General features: G+C 39.8%; 2 protein-coding genes across 2 annotated transcripts in view; both read right to left on the bottom strand.

Annotated features, from left to right (window-relative positions):
* Nucleotides 1-5,005, bottom strand: part of ppm1f (protein phosphatase, Mg2+/Mn2+ dependent, 1F) — a 67,244-nt gene extending 62,239 nt beyond the window's left edge. Inside the window, exon 1 of the mRNA XM_073055686.1 lies at nt 4,706-5,005. Coding sequence (XP_072911787.1) covers nt 4,706-4,902 — 197 coding nt within the window. The 5' untranslated portion in view covers nt 4,903-5,005. The remainder of the gene's footprint in view (nt 1-4,705) is intronic.
* Nucleotides 5,006-11,533: 6,528 nt separating this feature from the next.
* The window catches only part of top3b (DNA topoisomerase III beta), a 58,543-nt gene continuing 42,800 nt past the window's right edge, over nt 11,534-27,276 (bottom strand). The window contains exons 14-17 of the mRNA XM_073055685.1: nt 23,823-23,972; nt 22,527-22,627; nt 19,219-19,420; nt 11,534-14,341 (exon numbers count right to left, since the gene is read on the bottom strand). Coding sequence (XP_072911786.1) covers nt 13,854-14,341; nt 19,219-19,420; nt 22,527-22,627; nt 23,823-23,972 — 941 coding nt within the window. The 3' untranslated portion in view covers nt 11,534-13,853. The remainder of the gene's footprint in view (nt 14,342-19,218; nt 19,421-22,526; nt 22,628-23,822; nt 23,973-27,276) is intronic.

Here is a 27,276-nt window from a genome sequence, read left to right as displayed (position 1 = left end):
TAAAGGACTAAATAGCCCTCTGCTTAATTCTATTCACTAACTGATAAATATACTCCTATAGCAAGTAGCTTAAGACACCAATGTAATCAACTAAATAAATAGTTGCCTTCCAAATACTTTTGCAGATTACTTGCTGCAGTTTCCCATGTCCCTCTTCCTACCAAACTCTGAAAATGGAACGTCTACCAGTTACATAAAGTTTCATTTCCATACCTGCAGGACCAACAGGTGATCTCTCCTCTTCTAAGAGATGTACCTCAATCATAGTGAAAGGTTGCTTAACTGCAAGGACGTATGCAATAAACAGTTCATTATTTCTCCCCCTCAGGAAGTTGCTAGCTCCCATTATCTTCAGCTTCAGTTTTCAAAACTCAAGCCTAAAATCCCCACTGTTTAAAAAACCCTAAATTCTGAAAAAGAATATTATCTGTGTTGTAACAAACAAAAATCAAAGATTCATTATCAACAGTTGCAAACTGCCAAACTGGGGAGACAACTCAAGTTTAGAGGACGTAATTAAGTACTCATAGATATATAAATAACAGAAAGACAAGCTAATCTTTAAGGTACTTTAAGCTAATCATCAATGCATTGTACAGACAAAACATGTTGAACACTGTAAGCAAACAAAATAAAAATAAACTTTAGAATTATGCAATACATGGTCGTGCTTGTTATATCTGCGCCAGCTCTTTCGAGCCACTCGATGCCCCTTTACCTCACAGAGGCTCAGCATCATCTGCCCATATTTCCCTCCTGACCACATCAGGCTACTCTGTCACTGACTTCAGCTTTTTACATCTTTCCTGCATAGCCTTCACCTTCAGCATCCCAAAATTATATCATTCGCTTCTACATTCTCCCTTGATCCACAAATAGGATTGTTCCCACAGACTCATTGTTTCCAGCTGTTCTTGTCCAACCTGATTTCTTCATACCTAAACTATTGTTTCCCTCCACATCCTCCCCACCCATGTCCAATCTCTTTCCATTTACTTATTTTAATTTTTTTAATTAATTATTGAAGATAAATAAAAAGATACATTAAGTCAATATATCATTATGTACAATATAAGCAATATATCAATAATAATAAGAGAAAATAAAGAGTTAAGAATTTTTTTGGAAGAAAGAGGAGGAAACAACCCCCTACTAACTGAAAAAACCCAAAAAAAAAACCCCAGTGGGAGCACAACCCCAGAGCTATGCATCATACAAGCTTCCATTAAAAAAACATCAATCCGCCAACTCAAATCCACTTAAAGAAAAATCGGAAGGAAACCATATTAATTAACTCAAATCAGATGATAGTAGTGGTCAAATGAACTCCACCTTTTCTCAAAATCAAATCGAGGATCAAAAGTTTGACTTCTGATTTTCTCTAAACTAAGACATAGCATAACCTGGGAAAACCATTATATCAAAATAGGAGCAGAAGCATCTTTCCATTTCAACAAAATAGCTCTTCTGGCCAGTAATGTAACGAATGCAATTACATGTTGGTCTGATGGAGAAATACCATGAATATATTGAGGGATTATACCAAATAAAACTGTCAATTTCTTAGGTTGTAAATTAATTTTTAAAACTTTAGAAATTGTAGAGAAAATAGACTTCCAAAAATATTTCAGTACAGAACACAACCAAAACATATGTGTCAATGTGACTGTCTTGGTTTTACATGTCACACTGACCATCAACATTAGGAAACATTTCCATTGACATCTGCAACACCTGTATCTTCAGTTTTCTGTTTCTATAGCTGCATCCCAAAAAATGGTTTGTGGACCCTTCCATTGAACATAAAATCAATCATTGTCCCAACCACCTAGTTGAACTTATTTCTTAACTGGGATGGCATGGTAACGCAGCGGTTAGCGTAACACTGTTACACAGCAGTGATTAGGAAGGCTAAAAGAACGTTGGGGTATATAATGCCCTCAGTGGAGTTCAAGTCTAGAGATGTTCTCCTAAAGCTGTATAATGTGTTTGAGGCCACACCTTGAATACTGTATACAATTTTTGTCTCCATATTTTGTGAGGGATGTGAAGGCACTGGAGAGAGTTCAGCGAAGGGTGACGAGACTAATTCTGGGTCTACAGGGTATGAGCTATGAAGAAAGTCTGAAAGAATTTAATTTTTTTAGCCTAAGCAGATGCAGAATGAGAGAAGACATGATAGAAGTGTTCAAAATCATTAAGGGTACAAGTAAGGTGGATGCCAGCTGCTACTTCAAAATTAATCCATCAATGAGGACACGGAGACTGGTTAAAGGGAAATATCAGACTAACATCAGGAAGCATTTCTTTACACAGCGAGTTGTGGACACATGAAACAAACTACCCAGTTGTGTGTTTGAGAGTAGTGTCTTAGAGACTTTCAAATCTAAACTTGATAGTTGTTTCAACACACTATGTGAATTGGAATTTGGCAAGCATTGGTGGGCCAAATGGCCTGTTCCTGTCAAAAACTTTCCACTGTTCTAATTATAGCACCAGCTACTGGCAGTTATTTCTTGCTGCTCTCTGTAAGGAGCACGTACGTACTCCCCATGACATAGTGGGTTTCCTCCAGGTACTCTGGTTTCCTCCCACATTCCAAAACCATATAGGTTAGTAGGTTAATTGGTCACATGGGTTTAGTTGGGCAGCATGGGCTCACTGGGCTGGAAGGACCAGCTACAGTGCTGTATCTGTATATAAACTAAAATAGAACTCTATTCATTTTCTTCAAGTTCAATGTATAACTGTAGAAACTTGCATGAGTCCAAGCCACAAGTCTGCTTGTCAAATACATGATGAACCCTTATCCCAACTTGCTTTCTCAAAGACTGATGAGTGTTGTTGCTGTTCAGTTCTCAATAGATTTCAAGTTTCATTTCTGCTAGAAATTTCCATTCTGCTCCCTGAAAAGGATCTACCCCTGACCTTTCTTTTTCTTAACCTCTAGTTCCATCTCAGGTGACAGACTGGCATCCAATATCCATTACCAGTCCACAGATTCCCAATTCTATCTCCATTATACCTTCTCCCATGCTGCTTCCCAAAAGGACTCCATTCCATTCTCTTAGATTCTCCAGCTGATTCTGATAGCACAGCTTTCAACAGCAGTACTTCCAAGCGATATTACTTTCTCCTTCATGACGACTTGTAATAACACTAACAGAACTCCTGAAAGTCTTCCATTTCCTGCACCCCTCTTAACCTCTCTTCTCAGAGGATGGATAGGGTCTACTTCTCTCCACTTTATTAGCCTCAAAATTCAATGGATCATTCTCTGCAATTTCCATTACTCAAAATGAGATGCCACCATCAGACCTGCTCTTCCCATATTCCAGAGATATATTTCCCTCTTTCTTTCTTCTCCTCTAATACCCTCTATACCCTTCTCATACAACCACAGGAGATGCAATTTTACTTCAAGGACCAAGCATTTCCATAAAGTAAATATTTACTTGTGCTTCTTTTCAATTTGGTACTCACAAGGTGACCACCATTCATACTGTAAGGTTGGCCCCTAGCTTTCATTTCCAGTTTATTAATTTGCCATCCATTTCTGCTTATGATCTTTCGGCCTCTGGTTTCTTCTGTTCTAATTAAAACTCAAGGAATAGAATTGCATTGCTCATATTTGGACATTACATCCCTGAAACTCAATGAACTGAACTACAATTTTTCTTCTTGCAGAACTCACTTGCTCGGATGCTGCCTGACCAGCTGAGTATTTGCTGCATTTTTTGCTTCAGATTTTCAGCAAATATTATGGCTTAAATCATATTGTTTCAGAAACAATTATTTTCTCTCATTTCCATTCATCTCCCCAAAAAGATCAAATATAACAATTTATCACCCTTTGACTGTAACTATTACAATTCACATTATTCACTTCCCCTATCATTGATTCCACTTTTTGCTGAAATGAAAAGAATATTTGTGTTCTAACTTTCCTCAGTTGTAATGAAAGATCAATCAGAACTTTTAACCTCTACGCAGGGGATTCCTGGGCTGCGGAGTCAGCATTTTCGTGTTTATTTCAGAATCCCGCTCACTTGCCATTTTTTAAAAATAATTTATTCTATTCCCTTTAGAAAGTTTACACTACCCCTCACGCAGGGCACTTCAGATCACAAAACTATGTAAAATAGGTGCCCTCGAACCATGTGTTTTTCTGCCTTGTCACACTTTAAATCTCTCTCTTCGGGGTGAAAACTTAAAAAAAACTGCTGATGTCAGAAATCTGGGGAAAAAATCCACTATGTTGCCTGACTTGCTGAGTACTTTGTCTCTTCTGGTTATTGCCCTTTTTAATTATAACCCTTCCAAAATAGTGCGCGAGTTCGAACACTTAAATTTTTTTTGCAAACTCCAGTCTCGTGTCGCATTTTAGTTCCACATCATCTGCATTGTTTTATATGTTTTTTGCGGCATATTCATTTCGCTTCTTTTTATTTAAGTTTAATTTAAGGTTATTGTTATAGTTTAACCGAGTTCTTGTTTGCAAATGCAATGAAGTGATTGGAAATGACACTTGTTAACAGAGGGCCCTTTGCCCCGTTCACCTCGGGCGCGCACACACACCTACTTAGCGGTTATGCAACCTTGTCCATAAATCTGATTGTTACAGCACACGTGTAGCCTTCAGACTGCTGTTCCTTCTCAGGCGACGGGGCCAAGGCAACCGTGCACCCCGATGCTGCGCCCTTACCTGTCCTGCAGCAGCTTCAGCCCCATGTCGACGCTCTCTCCCTCCACTTCCTCCCAGCTCAACAATGCGCTCTGCAGCCGCACGGGTAGCGGATCCTCAGGGCCCAGCGGGGCTGGAAACTCCCGCACCAAGGAGTCCAAGACTTGCCGTGTTTCGGCTTCCATCCACGGCTCACTCTTCCCCGCCGCGACACTCATGTCCACCTCATTCCCCGCCGCTGCCAGCGCCGGACTAACCGCCAGTCCGCGCGCTTCCGAACCTCGGGCACTCGCGGCCGCACATGCGCGTCCCGCGCGCTGGGGTCCCTTCGCACGCATGCGCACTCCTCGCTGAATCGTCCAGCCTGTGCTGGTTGTTTGCCCCTTCCTGCGCGAGCCAACACTTTAAAACCGATATAAACGTTTGGAGAAAACGCAAACTGAGCTCCCTTGCCGGCAGTCACTGTGCAGGCGGTGGAGAGATGAAGGTAGTCAAATTATGCAACAAGTTCGAGTGCAGGTCATCGAACAACTAAGGCTTGAGACGTTCAACAGTATAGCCAGCACCTCTTTCCACAGAAGGCGTCTGACCGGTTGATACTTCCCGCACTTCCTATATTTAATTTAGATTGCCAGCATCTGCAGTGTTTTGAATCATAGTTCATCCACACAAAGTGAAATTTAAGAGACTAACTAGACAGGTATATGGAGGAATTTAAGGTGGTGGGGTATATGAGAGGCAGGGTTTAAGGGTCGGCACAACATTGTGGGCCGAAGGGCCTGTACTGTTCTATGTTCTAAAAACACAAGAAGGAGCAGACCGTCAAATAACAGCGTAGCTGAACTGCTGCCTCAAAAAATTCCGAATTCCCCGTATCCTTTGGTTCATTTTAATATCCATAAATCGATCAAGATCTATTTTGACAGCCTTCTTCAGGACCGGTGCCTTTCCATGTCCATCTACATTCACAACAAACTAGTAAATTAACTTTATGCTCGTTGTGCAGAAGTCCTGACTAGGAAAATGATTTTTAATAGTTAATAAATCCTTAATTTGTTTGAAATACCTTTTACTTGACATTGACCGATAATAGTAACTTTAATGTTGGGATACTAATGGGATACATTTTTACTCCTAGCAGTTTATTGCAACCAGCTAAATTCTGACTACATTCATGGTAACAAAAGTCAATCTGCTCCGTATGCTCAAAACAATGTCTGGTGTAGATGGACTTACTCTGATTTAAACAACTTCTACACTGCTTATCAGATACAGTATGAATGGGATAAATAATGTTTTCTTTAAATTCCCCTCTCTGCCTGATTGATGGAGCAATAATGAAAGCAAGACAGTGGCTATATTTCATTAGGAGTTTGAGGAAATGTGGTTGGCAACTAAAACACTCGAAAACTTCTACAAATGTACAGTGGAGAGTATCCATCACAAATGTACAAATGTACAGTGGAGAGTCTGCATCACTGGGGGGGGGGGGGGGGGGATGCTACTACACAAGATTGAAACAAGTTGCAGAAACTTGTAAAACTAGTCAGCTCCATCATGGGTACGAGCCTCCGGAGTATCCAAGACATCTTCAAAGAGCGATGCCTTAGGAAGGTGGCATCCCCACCACCCAGGTCATGCCCTCTTCACACTGTTACTGTTGGGAAGGAGTACAGAAGCCTGAAGGCCCACACTCAGTGATTCAGGAACAGCTTCTTCCCCTCTGGCATCTGATACTACTTTACTACTTTTTTTATTTCTGTTATTTTACTCTACTTATTTTAACTTAACTATTTAATAGACATAGACATATATATATTAGTGTAACTCACTTTTTTCTCTATACTTATTTAATTGTGCTGTTGCAGTAAAGTTGACAAATTTCATGACATATGCTGGTGATACTAAATCTGATTCTGATTCTGAAGTTGAAATACCTAAATGTTAAACACTACATTGAAACAATGGGTCCATTCTGTCTTCACACTGTCTCTAGCTGTAAAAAAATGCTATATGAAATCAGGAAAGACCATCACAAAGTGTCTGGATCTTCCATGAATATTGGAAATACATTCCATAGTTCCATTTACTGTTCTCAAGTGGCTCAGAGACATCATGTCCAGTCTATACCTTGAGAAGATCCATTATTCAACTCTCAATTCAGACATAAAGTTCCAAAAAGGTGTGGGGACCCTTTCTTGAATATTTTCAGAATTCCCAGCCAGACTAAAGGTTCATCCCTTCTTCCTTTCCTCTGCACATAACTCCCTGACTTTCAGCATTCCCCGGTAAAATTCTATGAACTCAGACATGTAAACATACAACAGTTTATGTGTTAGGAAAATACACCTTCTCTGTACCAATGCAGTTCTGTGAGGATAAAGGTTCTGTTTAACCCTTTTTGCTAATGCAATGATGGCTTGGAGATGGGAATTGAGAGGGGTCAGTCGGGGCAGGGAGGCAACCAAAGCATGATTGTACTATGGGTGCATCTCTTTCATAGATGTGAATTGTACATTTGTTACATTCGTTATGTACTGCACAAACCTGTGCTTTCTTGATTTAAAAAACCAATCAAAATATTGCTGAGAAAAAGAAATTATGTTGTACAGAATGTGGAATTGGGAATTAATGGGTCACTTACTGGAAAATATCCAGTCTTTGTAGCCATGCTATTAATATGCTTAGCCTATTTAAGATTATGCTTGACAGCAACCTCTCAGTTGTGAGCACATATCTGCACTTAGCCTCCACATGTGGGTTTGCACCTAAATTCTGACTCCATGAGACTGACCCGTTGCCGGTTTGCTACTGCAGCAACCCAACAACACAGTGCAGGTTGTGAGCTATGTCTCAATCTGTGATATCAGATCTCAAGACTCCTTGTCTACAATTCTGATATCTCGCCTCTCTCAAAGGCCTTTGAACTAATTTTAAATGACTGTTGATAACCTCATTTAAAAGAAAACATATTTTACACAAAACAGTTTAAAATACCAGAGAATTGATCACAAAATAAAGGAAAGAAAAGTTAATAGCATTTTCATTAGAGGTTCATGATCACATTGAATACAATAACTGGTGGCATAAAGTGAAACTATGTGGTACAAAGTGCATGTCTCTTATGGAAATCAGATATTGTAGTGATCAAGAATGGAAGTTAGAGAAAAGCTGCCCTGCAAAGAACACCTCTCTCCAGAATTACCATAAAAAGGCATGTATAACTCTGACCAATGATACAATGATTGATTGCAAAGTCATTGAATATCAAGGTAAAAAAGTGATCCAGCTGCTGTGTATTTTTGCCATGCTGGTGTGATGAACTGGGACCTAGGCTTTGGCCTACTCCAGCTGCTCCAGGAGCAGCTCTGCAGACTCAGTCTGGTTCAGAATGCTGTTGGCTTGCTTCTATTGGTTACATGATTAATGTTTTTTTCCCCTCTCTTTCTCTGCACATTGGTTTTGTGTCTTTCTTTTATTTTAATTCTGGTTTCTTGCTTTATGGCTGCCTGTTAACAGACAAATCTCAAGGTGTATATTTTTATACATTATTTGATAATAAATGGGGTTTGAGTCTTATGGCCTTCTCCTTCATCTTGATTCAATGTTTGGTCCTGGAGATGGAGAGTCTTCCCTGCTTTTTATTGGCATTGATCTTTATTAGGGCACTTGCTATTACTGCAATTGGAATATTATTGTCACATGTACAAGGTACAGTGAATAACGTCTTGCATACTTTTAATGAAAATTAAATCATTACACTGTGCACTGGGGTAGCACAAGGTAAAATAATAATAGAATGCAAAATGAAGATTACAGCTCCAGAGAATGTGCAGGTATACAATATTGTGAAGTTCGGATTCGGATCAGGCCATCATTCAATAGTTCTATACAGCTGGGTAGAAGCTATCCTTCAGCTTGGTGATACATGCTTTCAGGTATCTGTATCTTCTGCACAATGGAAGAAGGGAGAAGGGAGAATATCTAGAGTGAATGGAATTTTTGAATATGCTTTACTGAAGCAGCAAAAATTATACACAGAAGCTGATTTCTGTAATGTGCTGAGCTACATCCACATCTCACTGCAGTTTCTTTCAACTGGTCTCATACAGTGATTGCCAAACCAAGCCATTATCGTCCAGATAGGATGCTTTCCACATTTCATCAATAAAAGTTGGTAGAGCCATATCTGGTCTGAGGCCTCCTTTGGTCAGGGTTCACCATGGATATTGCATCCTAGCTGTCTAGATACGCAAGCCCAGACAGTACAATATGGAGAGCAAGCTGTTTCCCGTGTAGCAAGCTCCCCCTCTCCATGCAACTGATGAACCCAAAGGAACGGCAGAGATTGATACAATTTGGTACCAGCAGTGTCATAGGAGTTGCCAGTCAATATTGAACTCATTGTAGGACTGCCGTAGGGAATCCAGCTCCAGATTTTTCATCTTTGGGTTTACTCCCGAAGCCTTCCCCATGAGTGGGTATAGCTGCAAGGCAGTGGAGATTTGGGATCAGAGTTTTCCTTTTCCTAGATGAGCTGCCAATTATGGCCTACAAGCCCCATCTGCCCAAAGCAACTAGTTTTAAGGTGCCAGTAACCCACCTTTGCCCTTCTCCTGTCAGTAGAAACAGTTCCGGCAGGCTTAGTAGCTAAGCCACACATGAAGGCCAGGAGCTGGGCTTGGTTGTCAGAGGCTATTTGAGACACACACTATTGGGAGCATTTAATAAGTAGTGGGAGCTTGTCCCATTACCACCTCTGGTTGTAACAACCTTAAGGAACCAAAAGCCATATGCTGTCATAATATTAATTGCAGAATCTGAAATTCCACTCCAAGTTAATGTTTGAACGAAGAGTGCAATAAAGTCAAGTGTGGAGACATGCAAATACAAGACTAAATTTTCAGAGCAAGTTATTTATAATTGCTGCTTGATTTCACATTTGATCCACCTTACTGATGATAACTGGCTGATTGTATTTATCCCACTTTCTGTCAACAGAAAAGGCTGGGCAGTTTGTTATATACTATTGGATATACGCCACTACTCTAGGTGTAATGAAGTTACTTGGCGAGTGTTCCAAATGAATTTAGAGTCATATAGCTAGGATGTCATCAAGTTCCATAATCTTTTCTGTGTTCAGCTGTTTCTTGGAATCACATGGAAAGTACTGAATTTAGTAGCTTTTGCAATGGTTAGGTTCTCAGTAGTTTGTGATGGCTATAAATATTTGCATACACTTCTGACACATCTTTTGCGCTCAAGTAAAATCATAATCGAGGATTAGGGAAAGAAGCTGCAGAACTTCCTAACTGTTTAAATGTAGCTGATCATTCACAACCAGTGTAAGAGGATTGAAGAACTTCAGTTTGATCTGTTGATTGACAACGAAAGTACAATAGCAATATGCTCAACAATAACATTTCAGTAAAATGGATACAACAGCCTATTGGTTAAATTACTTAAAAACAAAGATCTAGACGCTCAACTTTCCCATCATAGAATCTGAGGAATTTAAACACATTTCGTGAATTAAGAAGCCATTATTACTAATGGTGACCATTAATCTACTAGACACATAAAACTGTGTGTGTACATGGGTAGGTGAGAGGGAGAAATGGGCAACACACATAAGATGCTGGAGGAACTCAGCAGACCAGGCAGCGTCTATAGGAAAGAGTACGGTTGACTTAGATCTGTTTGGATTTTTTTTTCTCCAGTCCTGCTGAAGGGTGTCGGCCCAAAACATCACCTATACTCTTTTCCATAGATGCTGTCTGGCCTGCTGAGTTCCTCCAACATTTTGTGTGCATTGATTGGATTTCCAGCATCTGCAGGTTTTCTCTTGTTTCTGCAGGGGGAAATGGGGTCTGTTTTGCTGTTTCTGTTTTGTTTCTTCTTGTGGTATTGTGCTACCAAGCATTGTGGGCATGCTGTGTTGACGAAGAATGTGTGATGACATTTACAGAAGGCCCCCAGCACACTCTCAAGCAGCAAAAACAAAGTTAGGGCTGAAGAGGATAATAAGTTTGAAATGGTTCTTAAACTACTGAGTCTTTCCAGCATTGACATTATTTATTTATTATTTAAGAAGAAAATAATTAACTTCAACTTGATGAAATGCCATGCAAGCCTGTGGCACTAGTAAAGTGGCGTCCAGGAAAAACTTGGCTCAGTGAGTCATCAGGTTTGGGCAAGAAGTAACTCTCACAGTTCATTTATTGTCAATTAAAACTAGAAATGTTACTTACCCTGTTGTGAAAGAATCACAAACTAGTTGTTAGACTAGTTTTCACTCCTATGAAGTTTAATAATTGCAAACCGTCTTTATATTACAGAAATAAATGCCTTTAGGACTGTATGTAGGCCTCCGTTAGTCTTGATAGAAAGTTTCCAGGGCGCAAGCCTGGCCAAGGTTTTTTTTAATGGAAGACTGGCAGTTGCCCAAGCTGCAAGTCTCCCCTCTCCATGCAACCGATGTTGTCCAAGGGAAAGGCATTAGGACTAATGCTGGCAAGAAAGAGATTTGCTCTTAAACGGTGACTTTGATCAAAATTCCATTTGGTATGGTGACTTTCATCTCAGAGTGTCTATTGTTCAGATCTGCTGGTCACCAATGATTCTTTTGCTGTGAAGTTGCAGGAACACTGGTGAGGATCTGAGAGAAAACCTCATGTGGCATTACAGGTGGCATTACTTGTATCAAATAAACTAAACCATCCTAAGAAACTGGAGCAACTGTTGTAAACCTCACACCTCACCCTACCAGCTAAAAGACAAAACATATAATTAATTCAGACCATAGGAAAAACTAGGAAATAGAATAATAATTAAGAAAATTCAGAAAAATATCAGAAATGATGGTTTATTTGCTCAATTTTAAAAAGGGATAACAATCTTTAGTGTGTGCCTAAACACATATATGCACAGTAACTAGTGTTCTTACAACACACATCAGATTTTGCAGCCTTGTATATTTCCTCTGTAGATCCCATCTTCTCTAGAACTAAGATATACTTTGGTTGTTGCTTATTTCAAGCTATCTTTAAAACTGTTTTCCATGTTTCTTAGGCAGTGATACTGAGAAGTGCAGGTAGCATTTACTATTCTGGCTGGTAAACCCACAGTACGTAAACACAGAAGGTAATACTTTGTGTGTGTGCGCGTTTTTTAAAATCAGAATACCAACACATAAGAAATCAAAGTGCTGTTTATGCCGCCAAGCATGCTTTGTCATTCAATAAGATCACATTTCATCTTTTAACTCAGTGGCACTTTGCTGCACTAACTCTACATTGCCTTGATTTCTCTAATTTTGAAATGTCTATCAATTCCTGCCTTGAATATAGCCAATAACTCAGCCTCCCCAGCCCCTTGAGGCAGAGAATCTCAGAGATTGACTATTCTCTGGATGAAGAAGCGGTTTCTTCTCATGAATCTCTCCTCTAAATATCTCCCTGAGAACAGGTAAAATCAAGGACAACTACCCATAATCACCCACACAGTGTTAAACAATTACTGAGAGAACCTGTTCAAATTGAATACTTGATAAGTTACGAAGTGCCAGAACAATAAGTGTGTTAACATTCATGAGAATATTTGGGTGAGAAATTTATCTTTTGTTATTGGGGGAAAATGAACTTTACTCCCATTAAAGTCATTCAAACTAAGAGTTCTAAACACCAGAGATACTGCAAATGCTGAAAATCCAGAGTAACACACACAAAATTCTGGAGGAACTCAGCAGGTCAGACAGCATCTACGGAAAGGAATAAACAGTCAACGTTTCAGGCAAAGACACTTTGCCTGTTTATTTCTTTCCATAGATGCTGCCTGACCTGCTGAGTTCCTCCAGCATTTTGTATTTGTCACAACATGTGTTCAGCCCGTGAGTTGACTAAAGGATGTAGTTGTGCTGAAGAAAGTACAGAGGAGGTTCACCAGGATGTAAGGAGTCTGAGTTGTGACCTGATAGAGGTATTTAAATGCATGATATAGAAAGAATAAATTTCCTACTGGGGGTTGGGGGAGGGGTGTCTAAAACAAGAGGACATAGGTTTAAGGCAGATAGGAAGGAGTAGGTTTACAAAGGATCTGAGAGGGCAGTGTTTCACCAGATTGGTCGCTATCTGGGACATGCTGCCGAATAAGATGGTGGAGGCGGATGTAATCGCAATCTGTAAGCTGCATTTGGTTTAGCTAGGGCATAGCAGGGTATGGACTTAATGTGGGCAAATGTGATTAGTATAGATAATTACAACAAACAGCGAGGATGTGATGCCGGTTCTGTTCTGTATGAATCTATCACTCTTGTTCAGAGTGGTCAGACATTATAAACAATGCACTGGAAATGCTCCTGGACAAATATTCATTGTGCCAGTTGAACATGTCATAATTGTTACACATTGTTTTCATTGCATGTTTCATCCCCAAATGCTTACTTCCTGAACTTTGTGAAAACTTAACCGGTCAACTTCAACACATTTCAACAACAAAAACCCAAGGCTTAAATTATTGCATTGATAATTCTCAATTCATGAGCAGGGATATTGGATCTCCTTTTTGAATGACTTGTTCTCATTTTATGGGCTTGCATATGCTCTTTAGAGTAAAAAATGCTCAGTCAGTTCCCCTTGATCTGTACCCAACTAAGAACACGAAAAAAAAGTTTTCTTATTGCTATTCCTACAACTGGCTGAGATCAGTACTGAATGCTGATTTTCTCCAAGCTGTAACATGTCATACATTTGGCAGCTCAGCAATCAGAGAACTGCAATCAGAATAATTGCAATCAGCAATTATTCAACACATTTGAAGCACAAATTTAAACATTTCTAGGACAAGGCAAACTGTATATTGTATGAACAACACAACTAAACTAATAATAAATTTAGCACCATTTGTATATATCCGGAGGCCTCATGAACCACATATTTTATTTTATTTTGAAGGTGAGCTATTTTAGTTTGACATTGTCATGTGCCCAAATCCTAGCTGCATGACCTGCAGATTCCATAGTTTCTTCTGAGTTTTCTTTTCCTTTTCCTCATTTCCTTGGGGTTTCAGGCTTTATTTCAGACTTTCAGTTAGAACAAAGCAGGAAGATTACAAATTCCCTAAACAAAGCAATGAAAATGCATCCATGCATTATTCAATCACTTATTTACACCTACACAAAATAAGCAGCTAGTGCAGCCATTTTGTCTTTGGGTTTCTTTGGATTGCCCCTGCCTGGAGTTCTACGTCCCCTGCCTCTCCCTCGGCCCCGTCTTCGTCCCTGCCCTCCACCACTTCTGTGCATTGGGTGTTTCATTTTGGCATACTGAAGTTCGACAAGGTTTTGAAACACTGGATCACAGAAGACACAGCCTGAATGCTGTGTTGCTTCACCAGGCAGTGGGGATTTTGCTTTGTTGAAATCTACATCAACGATTGCTGCTTCGCACACGTCACAGGTTTCAGATGATACTTTCACTCTGTGGGCATTTTCGAAGAAGTGCACCACCACGTTGCATTTGTTACATGCCATCTTCCATTTGGGGCCTGAGGTGGGGTCGAAGACCAGCACACCACTGTCACAATCAACACACTGGACAATCCCCAGCAAGCTCAATGAATGTTGACAAGTCGGATGGGTGCATTCATTACATCCCATTCCTAAGAAAGAAAAACAAACAATGAGTCACAAGATGAATTTTCCTGACCTCAGTCATGTTCCTATCAACTGATCTTATTATGAACAGAAAAATATTATGTGGAGCAACAAGCAATCTGCTGAAAGATTGCACTTGTATTTATTTTACTTCTTATATTCAAGGGAGTACAAATCTTTGTGTTGCGTCTCTGTCGCAATGTACAAGCAATAAAGAGGGGAAATGTGGGAGGATATTGCCAAAAAACTAAGATTGTATACATAATTGCTTCATATAGTCAGATACGCAATCAGATCAATGTACACATACACAATCAGATCAATGTACAGTCAGATACACAATCAGATCAATGTGTTTTGATAAATCTGATGGCCTGGTGAAAGAAGCTGTCCTAGATGCTGTTGTTCCTTGCCTTCATGCTGAGATACCGTTTGCCAGACAGTAGCAGCTGAAACAGTTTGTGGTTGGGGTGGCTGGAGTCCCTGATGATCCTCCAGGCCCTTTTTACGCACCCAATGTCCTGAATAGAGGAAAGTTCACATCCACAGATGAGCTGGGCTGTTCACACCACTTTCTGCAGTTCCCTGCGATTGAGGGTAGTACAGTTCCTGTACTAGGTGATGACGCAGCTAGTCAGGATGCTCTCAACGGTGCCCCTGTAGGAAGTTCTGATGATCTGGAGACTCTTGCCAAACTTCTTCAGCCATCTGAGGTGAAAGATGCGCTATTGTGCTTTTTTCACCACATAGCCAGTATGTATAGTCCAGATGAGATCCTTGGTAATGTGTATACCAAGGAACTTGAAACTACTCACCCTCTCAACTTCAGACCCATCGATGTCAATAGGGGCTAGCCTGTCTCCATTCCTCCTGTAATCGATCAACTCCTTTGTTTTTTCAACATTGAGGGAGATGTTGTTTTCTTGGTGATCTGACAGGAAGTCCAGGATCCAGCTGCACAAGGCGGGGTGCAGGCCGAGGTCTCTGAGCTTCTTGTTGAGCCTGATGGGAATTATGGTGTTGAGTGCTGAACTGTAGTCCAAGAACAGCATTTTAACCTAAGGATCCCTCTTCTCCAAGGTGAGTGAGGACTGTGTGTAGTGCTTTGGCTATGGCAACGTCTGTTGATCAGTTGCGTTGGTAGACGAATTGTAGGGGGTCCAGTGTGGGTGGTAACATAGCAGATGTAGTTCTTGACCAGCCTCTCAAAGCATTTGCTTATGATTAAGAGGAGTGCAAAAGGATGCCAATCATTCAGACATGTTACCTTGGTTTTCTTTGGTACAGGGGCAATGGTGGATGTTTTGAAGCAGATTGGATTATATGTCTGGCCTCCAAACTCTATTAGTTAGAATGATGCAAAATAAGTGACCAGGGTATTTATCTTTATGAACTTTACTGCAAAATGGTGGCTTTGGAGTTGGTACTTCTCTTACCTGCAAAGGAAGATGTCTAAAAAAATGGAAGAATTTGCATACATCTTAAATCATTAATTTTACAAAATGTTAGTGTTCTGTTTTAGGATTTATCCACATTGTTTTCAAATATAAATGTATGGAACACCATGGAAATCACTGATGACTGCCATCAGTGCCACCAAGTTAAAACAACAGATTAGAGATGTTTGATCACCTTTTTCTTGTAGTGTCTATACTGCATGAGGCAGTTGTTAACAGAACACAAGAGTTAAAGGAGAACCATCACCACAACCATCAGAAGACACCAAAAATAAATGTGGATTCTTGGCAAAAAAAAAATGGGGGGGGCAAAGAATGAAAAGAAATCAAACTCCCAATGTCAATTAAATTAAATTATCACAATGTCTGAAAATTATTCATAATTTTAACCCATTTGAAATGACACTTAAGTTTGTATAGAATTCACCCAGCCTTTTTATCCCATTCAATCTTCCTTTCCACCCACAATTCAAAGCCCGTGCTCATCATTAGTAATAACTTCTTGGTTTATCATTTCTTTACCTGTTTTATTTTTCTTAAATTTATAGGCTCTTGCATTTTCAATTTTTGGCTGCACTTAACTGCCAATAAAAATCTCCGTGCTCTAAAACTTCCAAATTCCAATGTATTGACCAGTAGTCCTTTGACAAGCAAGTGTTCCTGGAGAGTTATGGATAAAACATTGCCAGGTATTGCTGTGGACCAAACCAAATCCACATTCCTAAGACCAGTTAGGAACCAAGTGGAGAGGCACTGTCATGAATCAGGTCATGTGGATGGGACAGAACAAACCCATCCTGTAAACTCTGCAAAGTGGCAATTCCAGACAAAGACTGAATCACGGAACGATACTCAAGAGCCACGGCAGGGCTTGAATGCAATTATCTCCTACAAAGTAAAACCAAGCGACGTATCCGATAACAAGGTTTCACTCCCAGATGGTCTCCATGCCTTTTATGCTTGCTTTGACCAACAGAACACGTAGATACCTTCATGAACTCCCAAAGCTCCTGACAACTCTTGCTTCTGCATTCTGAGGTCCCCACCTACTTCAAGCAAGCTTCAATCCTATCAGACCCCAAGATGAACATGGTAACCTGCCTCAATGACCATCATCCAGTTGCATTTACATGCACTGTGATGAAATACTTTGAGAGGTTGTTCATGAAACATATCAACTTCTGCCTGAGGAGTGACTTTGATCCGCTCCAATTTGCCTACAGTTACAACAGGTCAATGGCAGAAACCCATTTTATTGGCTCTTCTGGAATATCTGGATAGTAAAGATGCATATAGAATGCTCTTTATCAACTACAGCTCTGCATTCAACACTATCATCCCCTCAAAAGTAAACAATAAGCTCCAAGACCGTGAGCTCAATACTTCTTTGTGCAACTGAATCCTTAATCTCCTTACTTGCAGACCCCAGTCAGTTCAGATTGACAATATCTCCTCCACAATCACCTTCAGCACAGGTGCACCACAAGGCTGTATGTTTAGCCCCGTGCTCTACTCACTTTTACACTTATGTCTGTGAGGCTAAGTATAGCTCCAATGCCATAGTTAAGTTTGCCAATGACACCACTGTTGTTGGCTAAATCAAAGGTGGTGAATCAGCATATAGATTGAAAATCTGGTTGAATGGTACCACAATAACAACCTCTCACTCAAGGTCATCAAAACCAAAGTACCGATTATTGACTACAGGAGGAGGAAACCGAAGGTTCAAGAGCCAGTCCTCATTGTGGATCAGAGGTGGAGAGGGTCAGTAACTTCAAATTTATTGGCGTTATAATTTCAGATGATCTGTCTTCAGTCCAGCACACAACTGCCATTCCAAAGAAGGCATGGCAGCACCTCTACTTTCTTAGAAGTTTACAAAGATTTGACATGTCATCTAAAACTTCCATAAACTTCTATAGATGTGTGGTAGAAAGTACATTGACTGATTGCATCACAATGCCCTTGAACAGAAAAGCCTACAGAAATAGTGGATAGAGCCCATTCCATTATTGGTAAAGCCCTCCCTACCACTGAAAACATCTACAAGGGGAGCTGTTGTAGGAAAGCAGCATCCATCATTATGGACCACCATCCAGGCCATGCTTTCTTCTCACTGTTGTCACCAGGAAGGTGGTACAGGAATCTTAGGTCCAACACAACCAGATTCAGGAACCATTATTACCCCTCAATCATCAGTCTCTCACTTTAAAGGACTCTTTTGCATCTTTTATCATCTTTTGCACTTTGGGTATTTGCCAGTATTTGTGTATAATTTTTCATTGATTCTATTATATTTCTCTCTCCTGCAAGAAAAGTAACCTCAGGACAGAATAGGGTGACATATGTACTTTGATAATAAATTTAAACTGAACTTTGAAAATCCTTTCACAGTCAGCGTTGTCAAGCCTCCAGCTTTTGACACATGCCAAAGCTCTTAGATCTTTTTAATGCTTTTGAATGTCCTTCAGAAACAGTTAAAAATGTTAGGAATGAAATAAATAATTAAAATAAAAACCGGGGAAAAAACAACTCCTTCCTTGTTGTTACATAACTGCCTTTCAAATGAATGTGTTTATGATTCTGGGTTATGTTTCAGCTGGTGTAGAGTTCAAGAGCACAGTAATGAATGTAAATGCTGGGGAACTGTAGCAAGCTCCTACTCCACTCTTTGGATTCAAGCAGGAAAATTGGTAAGTTGATTTATTATTGTCATGTGTACCAATGTAGAGTGAAAATTTTGTCTTGCATACTGTTCATAGGGATTAATTCATTACAACAGTGCATCGACGTAGTTCAATGTAATATAACAGAGTGCATAATAAAGTGTTACAGAGGAAGTATAGGTAGACAATAAGGCGCAAAGTCATAACAAGGTAAATTGTGAGGTCAAGAATCCACCTTTTCGTACTAAGGAACCATTATATTCTTATGACAGTGTGAATAGAAGTTATACTTCAGCCTGGCGTTATGCGTTTTCAGGCCTTTCTAATGTTTTGACCAATTTTCATAAGGGTGGATGTGCCATTCCCATCATATAGTTTGGTGTAGTGTGACCATGGAGTAAAACAGATTAGGAGGTCTCTGGAACCTAGTCTGTGCTTAAAGCCATCAGGCTTCAGCTACCTTGTTCTTGAATGGGATTAATTTTCTATCTGATTACTCAAATAGAATAGTTTGGGGAAATATCATAAAGCCCACACAACTGAACAGCACTGGTCAGTGCTTTACTTTGGTCACCCATTAAGAACCGGTGCGAACCAGTGACATTTATAGAACCCTCCTAGCAAACAGTCAGCATGCCTAAGGAACAATGTAAATTGGAAATATATTAATACAACTCTCTTTGCTTATTTGCATCCTCTTTACAGCAGATTCACAAACGACGTAAACTCAGTCAGCAATGATGTTGACAAACATCTTACCTTTCCTCATATCACGGAATGGTGGGTGGTTGTAGCAATATGGACACAGAGGGTAGCTCTTTCCTCTGGAACCAGAAGACCAAAGAACCAGTTCAAACTCATCTAGTGGACAGCGGAGTTCCTTATACAGTTTGATAGTTCCGTTTTGGGGCAAGCTGTAGGTATCATCACAATGGGAACAATGCATCCGGCTTGGTTTGGCCTGAAAGGTAAAAATCAAATTTAAGTAGTACGTTATTGAATTAGTGTACTCCTGCAGAATGGCCATAGTTTTTTTCAATGATTACTAATACCTGCACAAATGGAATCCTACAGTTCAGTTCACCTAGCTACCAATGGTACATCGAGAAGGGTGTGTATCTAGACCTGGTAACTGAGCAACCAAACCATTAGACTTCCATCCACAAGTCTGGTAACTACAAAGTTTGTACAAACCAAGATCCTCAAATTCATAATCACAGACTGGTGAACAATGATCCATCAGTACTGTATTTCCATTCACAGCCAGTGGAGGTAACCACACTGTATTCAATATCTTATGAACTTAATGTTAGAATATGGGAGCTCCATTCTCTGCCCAGAATCCATTAAAAGTTAAACTGTTCTGGAGTCCTACTTCCTCCCCAGCACATAGAATGAAAGAATTCAGATCTCATATTTTCTACCTGGTAATTATATTGTACTCTAGAATCAAATTCCATGCTCAGTAATTATATTGTGGTAAGATAAGATGTTCATTCCCCTTTCATTAGCTGTAGCAAGAGAGGGTGTAAATGGACTCTACAGTATCTGTAACTGCAAGAAGAGAACCTTGTACTTCCATTCACTGCCCTTCACCTACATTGACTTTGTTCTGTTCTTTCCTTATTTGGGACTGGAGCAAACCAGGTGAGGGTCTTGACATTAAATGTCCATCAGGAGTATTCTGGAGTTATCAAAGTTCAAAAGTTCGAAGCAAATTTTATTATAGAGGCATATATCTGTCACCATTTACAATCATGAGATTCATTTTCTTGTGGGCATACTCAATAAATTTATAGAAAACAGAATCAATGAAAGACCAATGAAATCTAGGGCATTCAACCAGTGTGAAAGACAACAAACTGTGCAAATACAAAAGAAGGAAAAATATGAATAAATAAATAAGCAATAAATATCAAGAACACGAGATGGAATCCTTGAAAGTGAATCCTTTGGTTGTGGGAGCATTTCAAAAATGGGGCAAGTGAAGTTATCCCTTTTGGTTCAAGTGCCCGATGGCTGAGCCTGACTGTTCCTGAACCTGGTGCTGTGAGTCCCGAGGGGTTGTGATATCTGAATGTATCAAATATGAATTCAAATGAGAACCAGTCTTCAGTTCTTAATGTAAACTGAAGTTAACAACACACCTTTGCAAAACTGGTGACCATGAGACATTCACATATGGCCTGCTTCACTCAAGACAACTATTGGTTCACCATTGTAAACAAATTCAAAGGAAGCATTGTTAACACAAAATATTGAAGTAACCAATGTATTGAATTACCTCCCATTACCACTGATCAAAATGTGATGTGTGTTTGAGTCTGTGCGACTCTACCAAGAACGACTCCAGGAGATTGTCTGTAGTTATGATGAATGAAAACTCGTATCTATAACTTCTCCAGTTTCTCATGTAACTTAGTTGCAGCAACAACAATGTCGACTGCCCATTTCCCTCCACAGATGTTGCCCGGCTGCTGAGTCTCTCCAGTGTTTCATATGTTGTTCTTATGAATATAAATTGTACTATAAACTGTTGTGAGAGGTATCACATTTACATTACAGACATCTGACAGGCTGCATTATATTTTCAATTTGATGATCACATTACTTTGGTGTTTGATTGTTTTTAGAAACAGCAGCTGGATTTCAAATTAAATGATCTTAGCCCCCAGCTTCTGATGTATGTCAAAGTTCTCAGATCTTTTCAATGCTTTTGAATGTCCTACAGAAACATTAAAAGCAGAGGTTCCCTTTACAATTCTCTGCAATTGAATCCTCGACTTCCTAACCAGAAGACCACAATCTGTGCGGATTGGTGATAACATATCCTATTTGCTGACGATGACCATTGGCATACCCAAAGGATGTGTGCTTAGCCCACTGCTCTTCTCTCTATATACCCATGACTGTGTGGCTAGGCATACCTCAAATACCATCTATAAATTTGTTGACGATACATCTGTTGTTGGTAGAATCTCAGGTGGTGACAAGAGGGCGTACAGTAGTGAGATATGCCAACTAGTGGACTGGTGTCACAGCAACAACCTGGTACTGAGCGTCAGTAAAACAAAAGAGCTGATTGTGGACTTTCGGAAGGGCAAAACGAAGTAACATATACCAATCCTCAGAGGGATCAGAAATAGAGACAGTGAGCAGTTTCAAGATCTCTTGAGGATCTAACCAGGCGCTAAAATATTGATATAATTATAAAGAAGGCAAGACAGCGGCTATACTTCATTAGGAGTTTGAAGAGGTTTGGTATGTCAACAAATACACACAAACACGTCTATAGATATACCGTGGAGAGGATTCTGAAAGGCTGCATCACTTTCTGGTATGTGGGGGGGGATTGGCTACTGCACAGGACTGAAAGAAGCTGAAGAAGGTTGTAAATCTAGTTAGCTCCATCTTGGGTACTAGCCTACAAAGTACCCAGGACATCTTCAGAGAGCGGTGTCTCAGAAAGGTAGTGTTCATTATTAAGGACATCTAGCACCCAGGACATGCCCTTTTCTCACTGTTACCATCAAACAGGAGATACAGAAGCCTGAAGGCACACACTCAGTGATTAAGGAATAGCTTATTTCCCTCTGCCATCTAATTCCTAAATGGACATTCAACCCTTGGACACTAACTCACCTTTTTAATATATAGTATTTTCTGTTTTTTGCACAATTTTTAATCTATTCAATATACGTACACTGTAATTTATTGATTATTATTCTTTTATTTTCCTTCTATATTATGTATTGCATTGAACTGCTGCTGCTGTGTTAACAAATTTCCCGGTGATAATAAAGCTGATTTTGATTCTGATTCCCAACTTGGGGTCCACGAACCCCTCGGTTAATGGTAGGGGTCTACAGCATAAAGAAGTTTGGGAACCCCTGCCTTAAAACAACTTGACATAATTTCAGAATTCCTGAAGATGTCCTGCGTTGATTTGGACAGCAAACGTATGGCATTCTCAATAGAACCAATGCATTTGCAAGAAACTATTAATATGATTATTAAAAGCGAAGCAATTATCCCTGCACCCTAAGTTTCACATTCCCTTTACCAACCTGAATGTATTTCATGAATCGATGGCACTTGCCACAACGGGACAGAGGCTTTCCTGTTTCAGCGATGGGAGAAAAAGACACCTCCATCAATTCATCCATACCTGTAGAGAGATCAAGTGCAAACTGAGCGAAACAGCCAGAGAGGAGACAAGCTACCATGATTCCTTAGCCCCTGGAGTCTGTTCTGTTATTCAATCTTCAGCTTAACTCCATGTATCTGAAATGTTCCCACACTCCTTGAACATCAAAAATCTGTCCAGATTTAAGATCTGTAAATGACCGAGCATCAATTGTCTTTTTTTTTGTTTAAAAATGTTTTAGTGATTGAAAATGCATTGCTACAACATATGTTAACATCTTCTAATTTGGGCAGGCAGATTATTTTTGTACAATGTTATCATCTAATTAAGATGAATTGCAGTGTGGATTCTGAGGAGTATGCAGAGAGGCTTCACAAGGATTACAGACAGGCAGGATCACAGAAGATGGAGCATAACGTGGAGAAATGGGAGAATAAACCTAGAAAAATTATTGTTTTTTTCCCATTAGATATTGAAAGATGCTGGTATTCATCTCCTTATATGTAAATTACAAAAGTTAACTTGTAGATATAACAAGAAATTAGGAGGCAAAGGATATATTTATTGCCTTTCATTGCAGGAGGACTTTAGTATAAGAGTAAATACATACTGCTTTAAATATACAAGGTGTGGTGAAATCTCATCTGGAACACTGTGTACAGGTCTGGTCTCCCTATTAAGACAGGATATGATTGCAATAGAATGCAATCAATCTTCAAGTAATTTTCCTAGTCTGAGTATGATCGGGAGTATCTTTTGTTGAGGACCTACTCTGTACTGTACAATCTACTCTGATTTGGGATATCTGTTGAGACAAAGTACAGGGCACTTCTACTTCCACCACTGAACTTTACTTGACATGGACACAAGAGATTCTGCTGATGGTGGAAATTCAGAGTAACATACACAAAATAATGGAAGAACTCAGCAGGCCAGGTGTAAGAATACGGAGTCAATGTTTCAGGGAGAGACCCTTCACCAAGACACCAGGACCCTTCATCCTGATCTCAGCCCGAAATGTCGATTCTTTATACCAAGTCATTGATGCTGCCTGATCTGCTAGGTTCCTCCAGCATTTTGTGTGTTTATTTGACAGGAGCATAGATTACACACCTGCTTGTCTGTATCTGTAGTAAGCCTTATTCTTTTTGAACAATGTGTTTAACAGTCTAGCAATTAGGAATTTTCTATAATATGTTAAAACATTCACCCATACCTCCTATTGAGTCTACAAAGTAATGGAACTTCCGTTTGAAGATATTCAGAGCATGCTCCAGTACCGGAGGGAAATCAGCCTTGCCTGCAGCAATGAGACCAAGCTGCTTCTCGACTGCACTGCGGATAGTGGGAAGGACGAGCTCCTGGTCTGTAAACAGATCACATATTTTACATGATGCTACAAAGTAATTGGTAAAAGAGAAGCAGGGTGCTTCAAATAACTGATAGAATTTGATTGATTGATATTCACCCTCCAATCCAATCCTAGAGATGTACTTGAGGACATAATTAAAACCTGATCTGACACCAACCCCAGTATAAGGTCCTATGAAAGCAGACATGTGCCCAATCTACTCAACACTGCAGGGATCTCACATGTGATCAACTTTTAATATTTGTATCTCATGCTAAATCCTTAAATGTGAGTTTCTTCCTTTTCTTTTTCTTATTCCAATCAAGCTCACCCCTTCTCCATCTTGAAGCTCTCTTGATGTGCATTGTGGGTGCACCTTTCCAGAGCAACTTTCCCCACTTACTGGTTAGATACACTTGACCTGTTTTGAGGATAATAATCACCACCTCACAGTGTGCCTGGTGACAGAGTACCCTTGACAACAAGACATCTGACCTGTCAGGCCATTGCTCTGAAAGGGATTCTACTTGCCCTGTGAGTCTCCAGCAGAATGTAGCTTGAAAATGATCAACAAACACATTTTATTTTACTTACAAAGGCTGCTCTAAAACACATGGACATGCTATTATTGTATTAAAAGCTGCTGGTGCATGGACCTTTTGTTTTCTTTTTCACAACAAACACCATCTGAAGCCAGTTAGGTCTTGTTAGGCTCAGATCATTTGGGCGGGGGGGGGGGGGGGGGAGGAGGGATGACCTTTCCAACTTTAATTCTCTGAAATAGGGTTGTGAAGGCAAGTTTGATATTCAATTCCTGACCCCACCTGTCCTGAGCAGACCAGCTTCCTGAGTAATTGCAAGTAGCAATTTAATGTAGTTAAGTGACTAGCTGAGCAAATTCAGAGGGGAGTTAAGCACTAACCATATTCGTAACACACCAGGTAAAAAGGATAGGTTTCTTTCCTCAGCAGCCACTGGTATTGCAGTTGTGATCTTACAATAATCTAACAGTTTCGTGGCCATTGTGATAGAAACCAACTTAAGTTTTGTACTAGAATATATTCTAGATTAATCTAGTGGAATAACACTACGTTACATTAACCAGCCAGTGGTGTAATGGCATCTGCACTGGACTTCGAGGTTCCTTGCAAGCTTTCCATCCGTACTGGGTTGAGCATCGAGCCAGCAACTCAGCCTCATAAAAAAAACACAAAACACAAAATGCTAAAGAAATGGCAACGTTGCCACCCGATGTGCAACACGGCACAGAAAGAAACAATAATTCTATGTACATCATAGCATTCCGTCATTGAACCAGGCTAGAAGAAATCCAAAAAAAAAATTATAATGTTTTTGGTGTAAAAAAGAAGCCATTTAACTTATTGAGTCTATGCTGGCTCCAAACAGAGCAATGCCATTTTAGCACCTTTCCCATAAAGCAACAAAGGATTGCATATAGTGGGAGATGGCGGAAAGTAAAAGCAATGGTAAACAAAAATGGAAATAACAAAAAAAATGCTGGAAACAATAACAAATAATGTTAGAAACACTTAACAGGTCAGACAGCATCTGTGGAAATAGAAATAGAGTATTTCAGATTGAAGACCCTTTGTCAAAAGTATTGCTTCATCTTGTAGGTGGTACCTACATGAAGATGGACTAGCAGTGATCAAAATTCTAAATTATGGGAGGCTGCTTTAAAAGAATGAGGGTTGAAATTGTGAGAAGATCTTCTGTTCACAAACATTTACCCCAGGACACAATTCAGATTCTTTTTCCTCAACAATCTAGTTGTCTGTAGGAAATTCTACAGGTACTGATAAAACACAGAGCTCTTCCCTGTTCAGTATAAAGTAATGATTTAGGACCAATTGCATTGGTCTGTACAACCTTAAGGAATAATCAGATTGTAGAAGGAGCAGTTACAAAACAAAGGGGTTCAGTCAAACAAATGTCACAGGCTTGTTCATTAGTGTTATAAAAAAATGAAGTTTGAGGGCAAACCTGGGCAACCTGTGAAGTAACTATGATTAGGTCGATCAGTCTGTGGAGGTGGGGCAGGATCACATTAAAAACAATGTGAGTTGTGTCCAGAATTAGACCTCTAGCTAATTACAGCAGTGCATGGTCCTTTAATTACAGTTTATAAAATTACCTATCATATATATGTTGTACAATTCCTTTGCAGTTTCTTGAAATCAGGTGTATAATTTATAGCATTTCACCTTATATACTGCGATTTCAATAAACTTTTAATAAAGATTTCCAATTGTTCAGCTCCATGAATCTCGCCTAGCATTACTCTGCAAGGCCAGGTTGAAGGCTGGCCACAGATAATAAATATCAGAATATCTGAAGGAAATTAAATAGAATAAATATGTTAATCGTTTGGGGCTGCTCCTCTGCACTCCCAGTTAAACCCATGCTAAAGCTCGTCACCAGCCACTTTCTTTCATCATGTTGCTGTTCTTTTCCGCGTGGTGTGATGCATTGGGTGGCAACCTTGCCATTTCTTTATCATTTTTACAAGGCCGAGTTGCTAGCTCGATGCTTAGTGCAGCACGGATGGAAAGCAGGCAAGTAGCTGGCCAGATTTGAACCCAAGACCACTCAACTCAAACTCCGTGCAGACGTCACTACATCACTGGCCTGCTTAACCCATTACATGTAGGGCAGTTTAAATAAATGAAGTAATAAATAAATCCATTCTGTGTTAAACAAGACTTTTTCCTCATTAAAATGCAAAGTTCAAGTCACATCCAAATAAATTTAAACAAATCACCCGTTTCCTTTGTATACTGCAGAGTAAAATATACCATTCTCAGTGAAGACTGCTAGCAAGCTGTTACCAGTATACTCCCTGATGTGAGCCACAGTGGCTACACAAGCTGTCTTTAGCGTTATCTTTCTGCAGGATACTGTTTAATCGAACTATTGCCAAGAATAGCTAGGGGGAACAAATGTACCAGAGAATCATGTTCTTTGACACTGTGCCAAGGTGTAGCTATTCACTATGTCAATAGCATGCCAAAAAGCAATAGAAGTCATGAGGAACTGCATCACAACACAAAACCTGTCTTTGATTTTTGCCAAGGATTAGGTTTACTTTGTGATAATTTATGTCTCCCTTTTAGTTTTCTAACATGAAATACTTCGTTGTAAGGTACTTATCTTAAGTATGTAATAAGTGTCAGTAGCAAAATACGTATTTCTGCAAGCCTGCTGACACAATTCTCTGAGAAAATAATGCCAACTGCAAAGGAATACAATTTGGCGATGCAGACAGAGGTACATCACACCTAGCTTTGAGCAACACCCC

Source organism: Hemitrygon akajei, chromosome 9 (assembly GCF_048418815.1).
Source record: "Hemitrygon akajei chromosome 9, sHemAka1.3, whole genome shotgun sequence".
NCBI classification, from domain to species: Eukaryota; Metazoa; Chordata; class Chondrichthyes; order Myliobatiformes; family Dasyatidae; genus Hemitrygon; species Hemitrygon akajei.
Note: the sequence above shows the minus strand (reverse complement) of the source record. Positions and strands in the feature narration are given on the sequence as shown.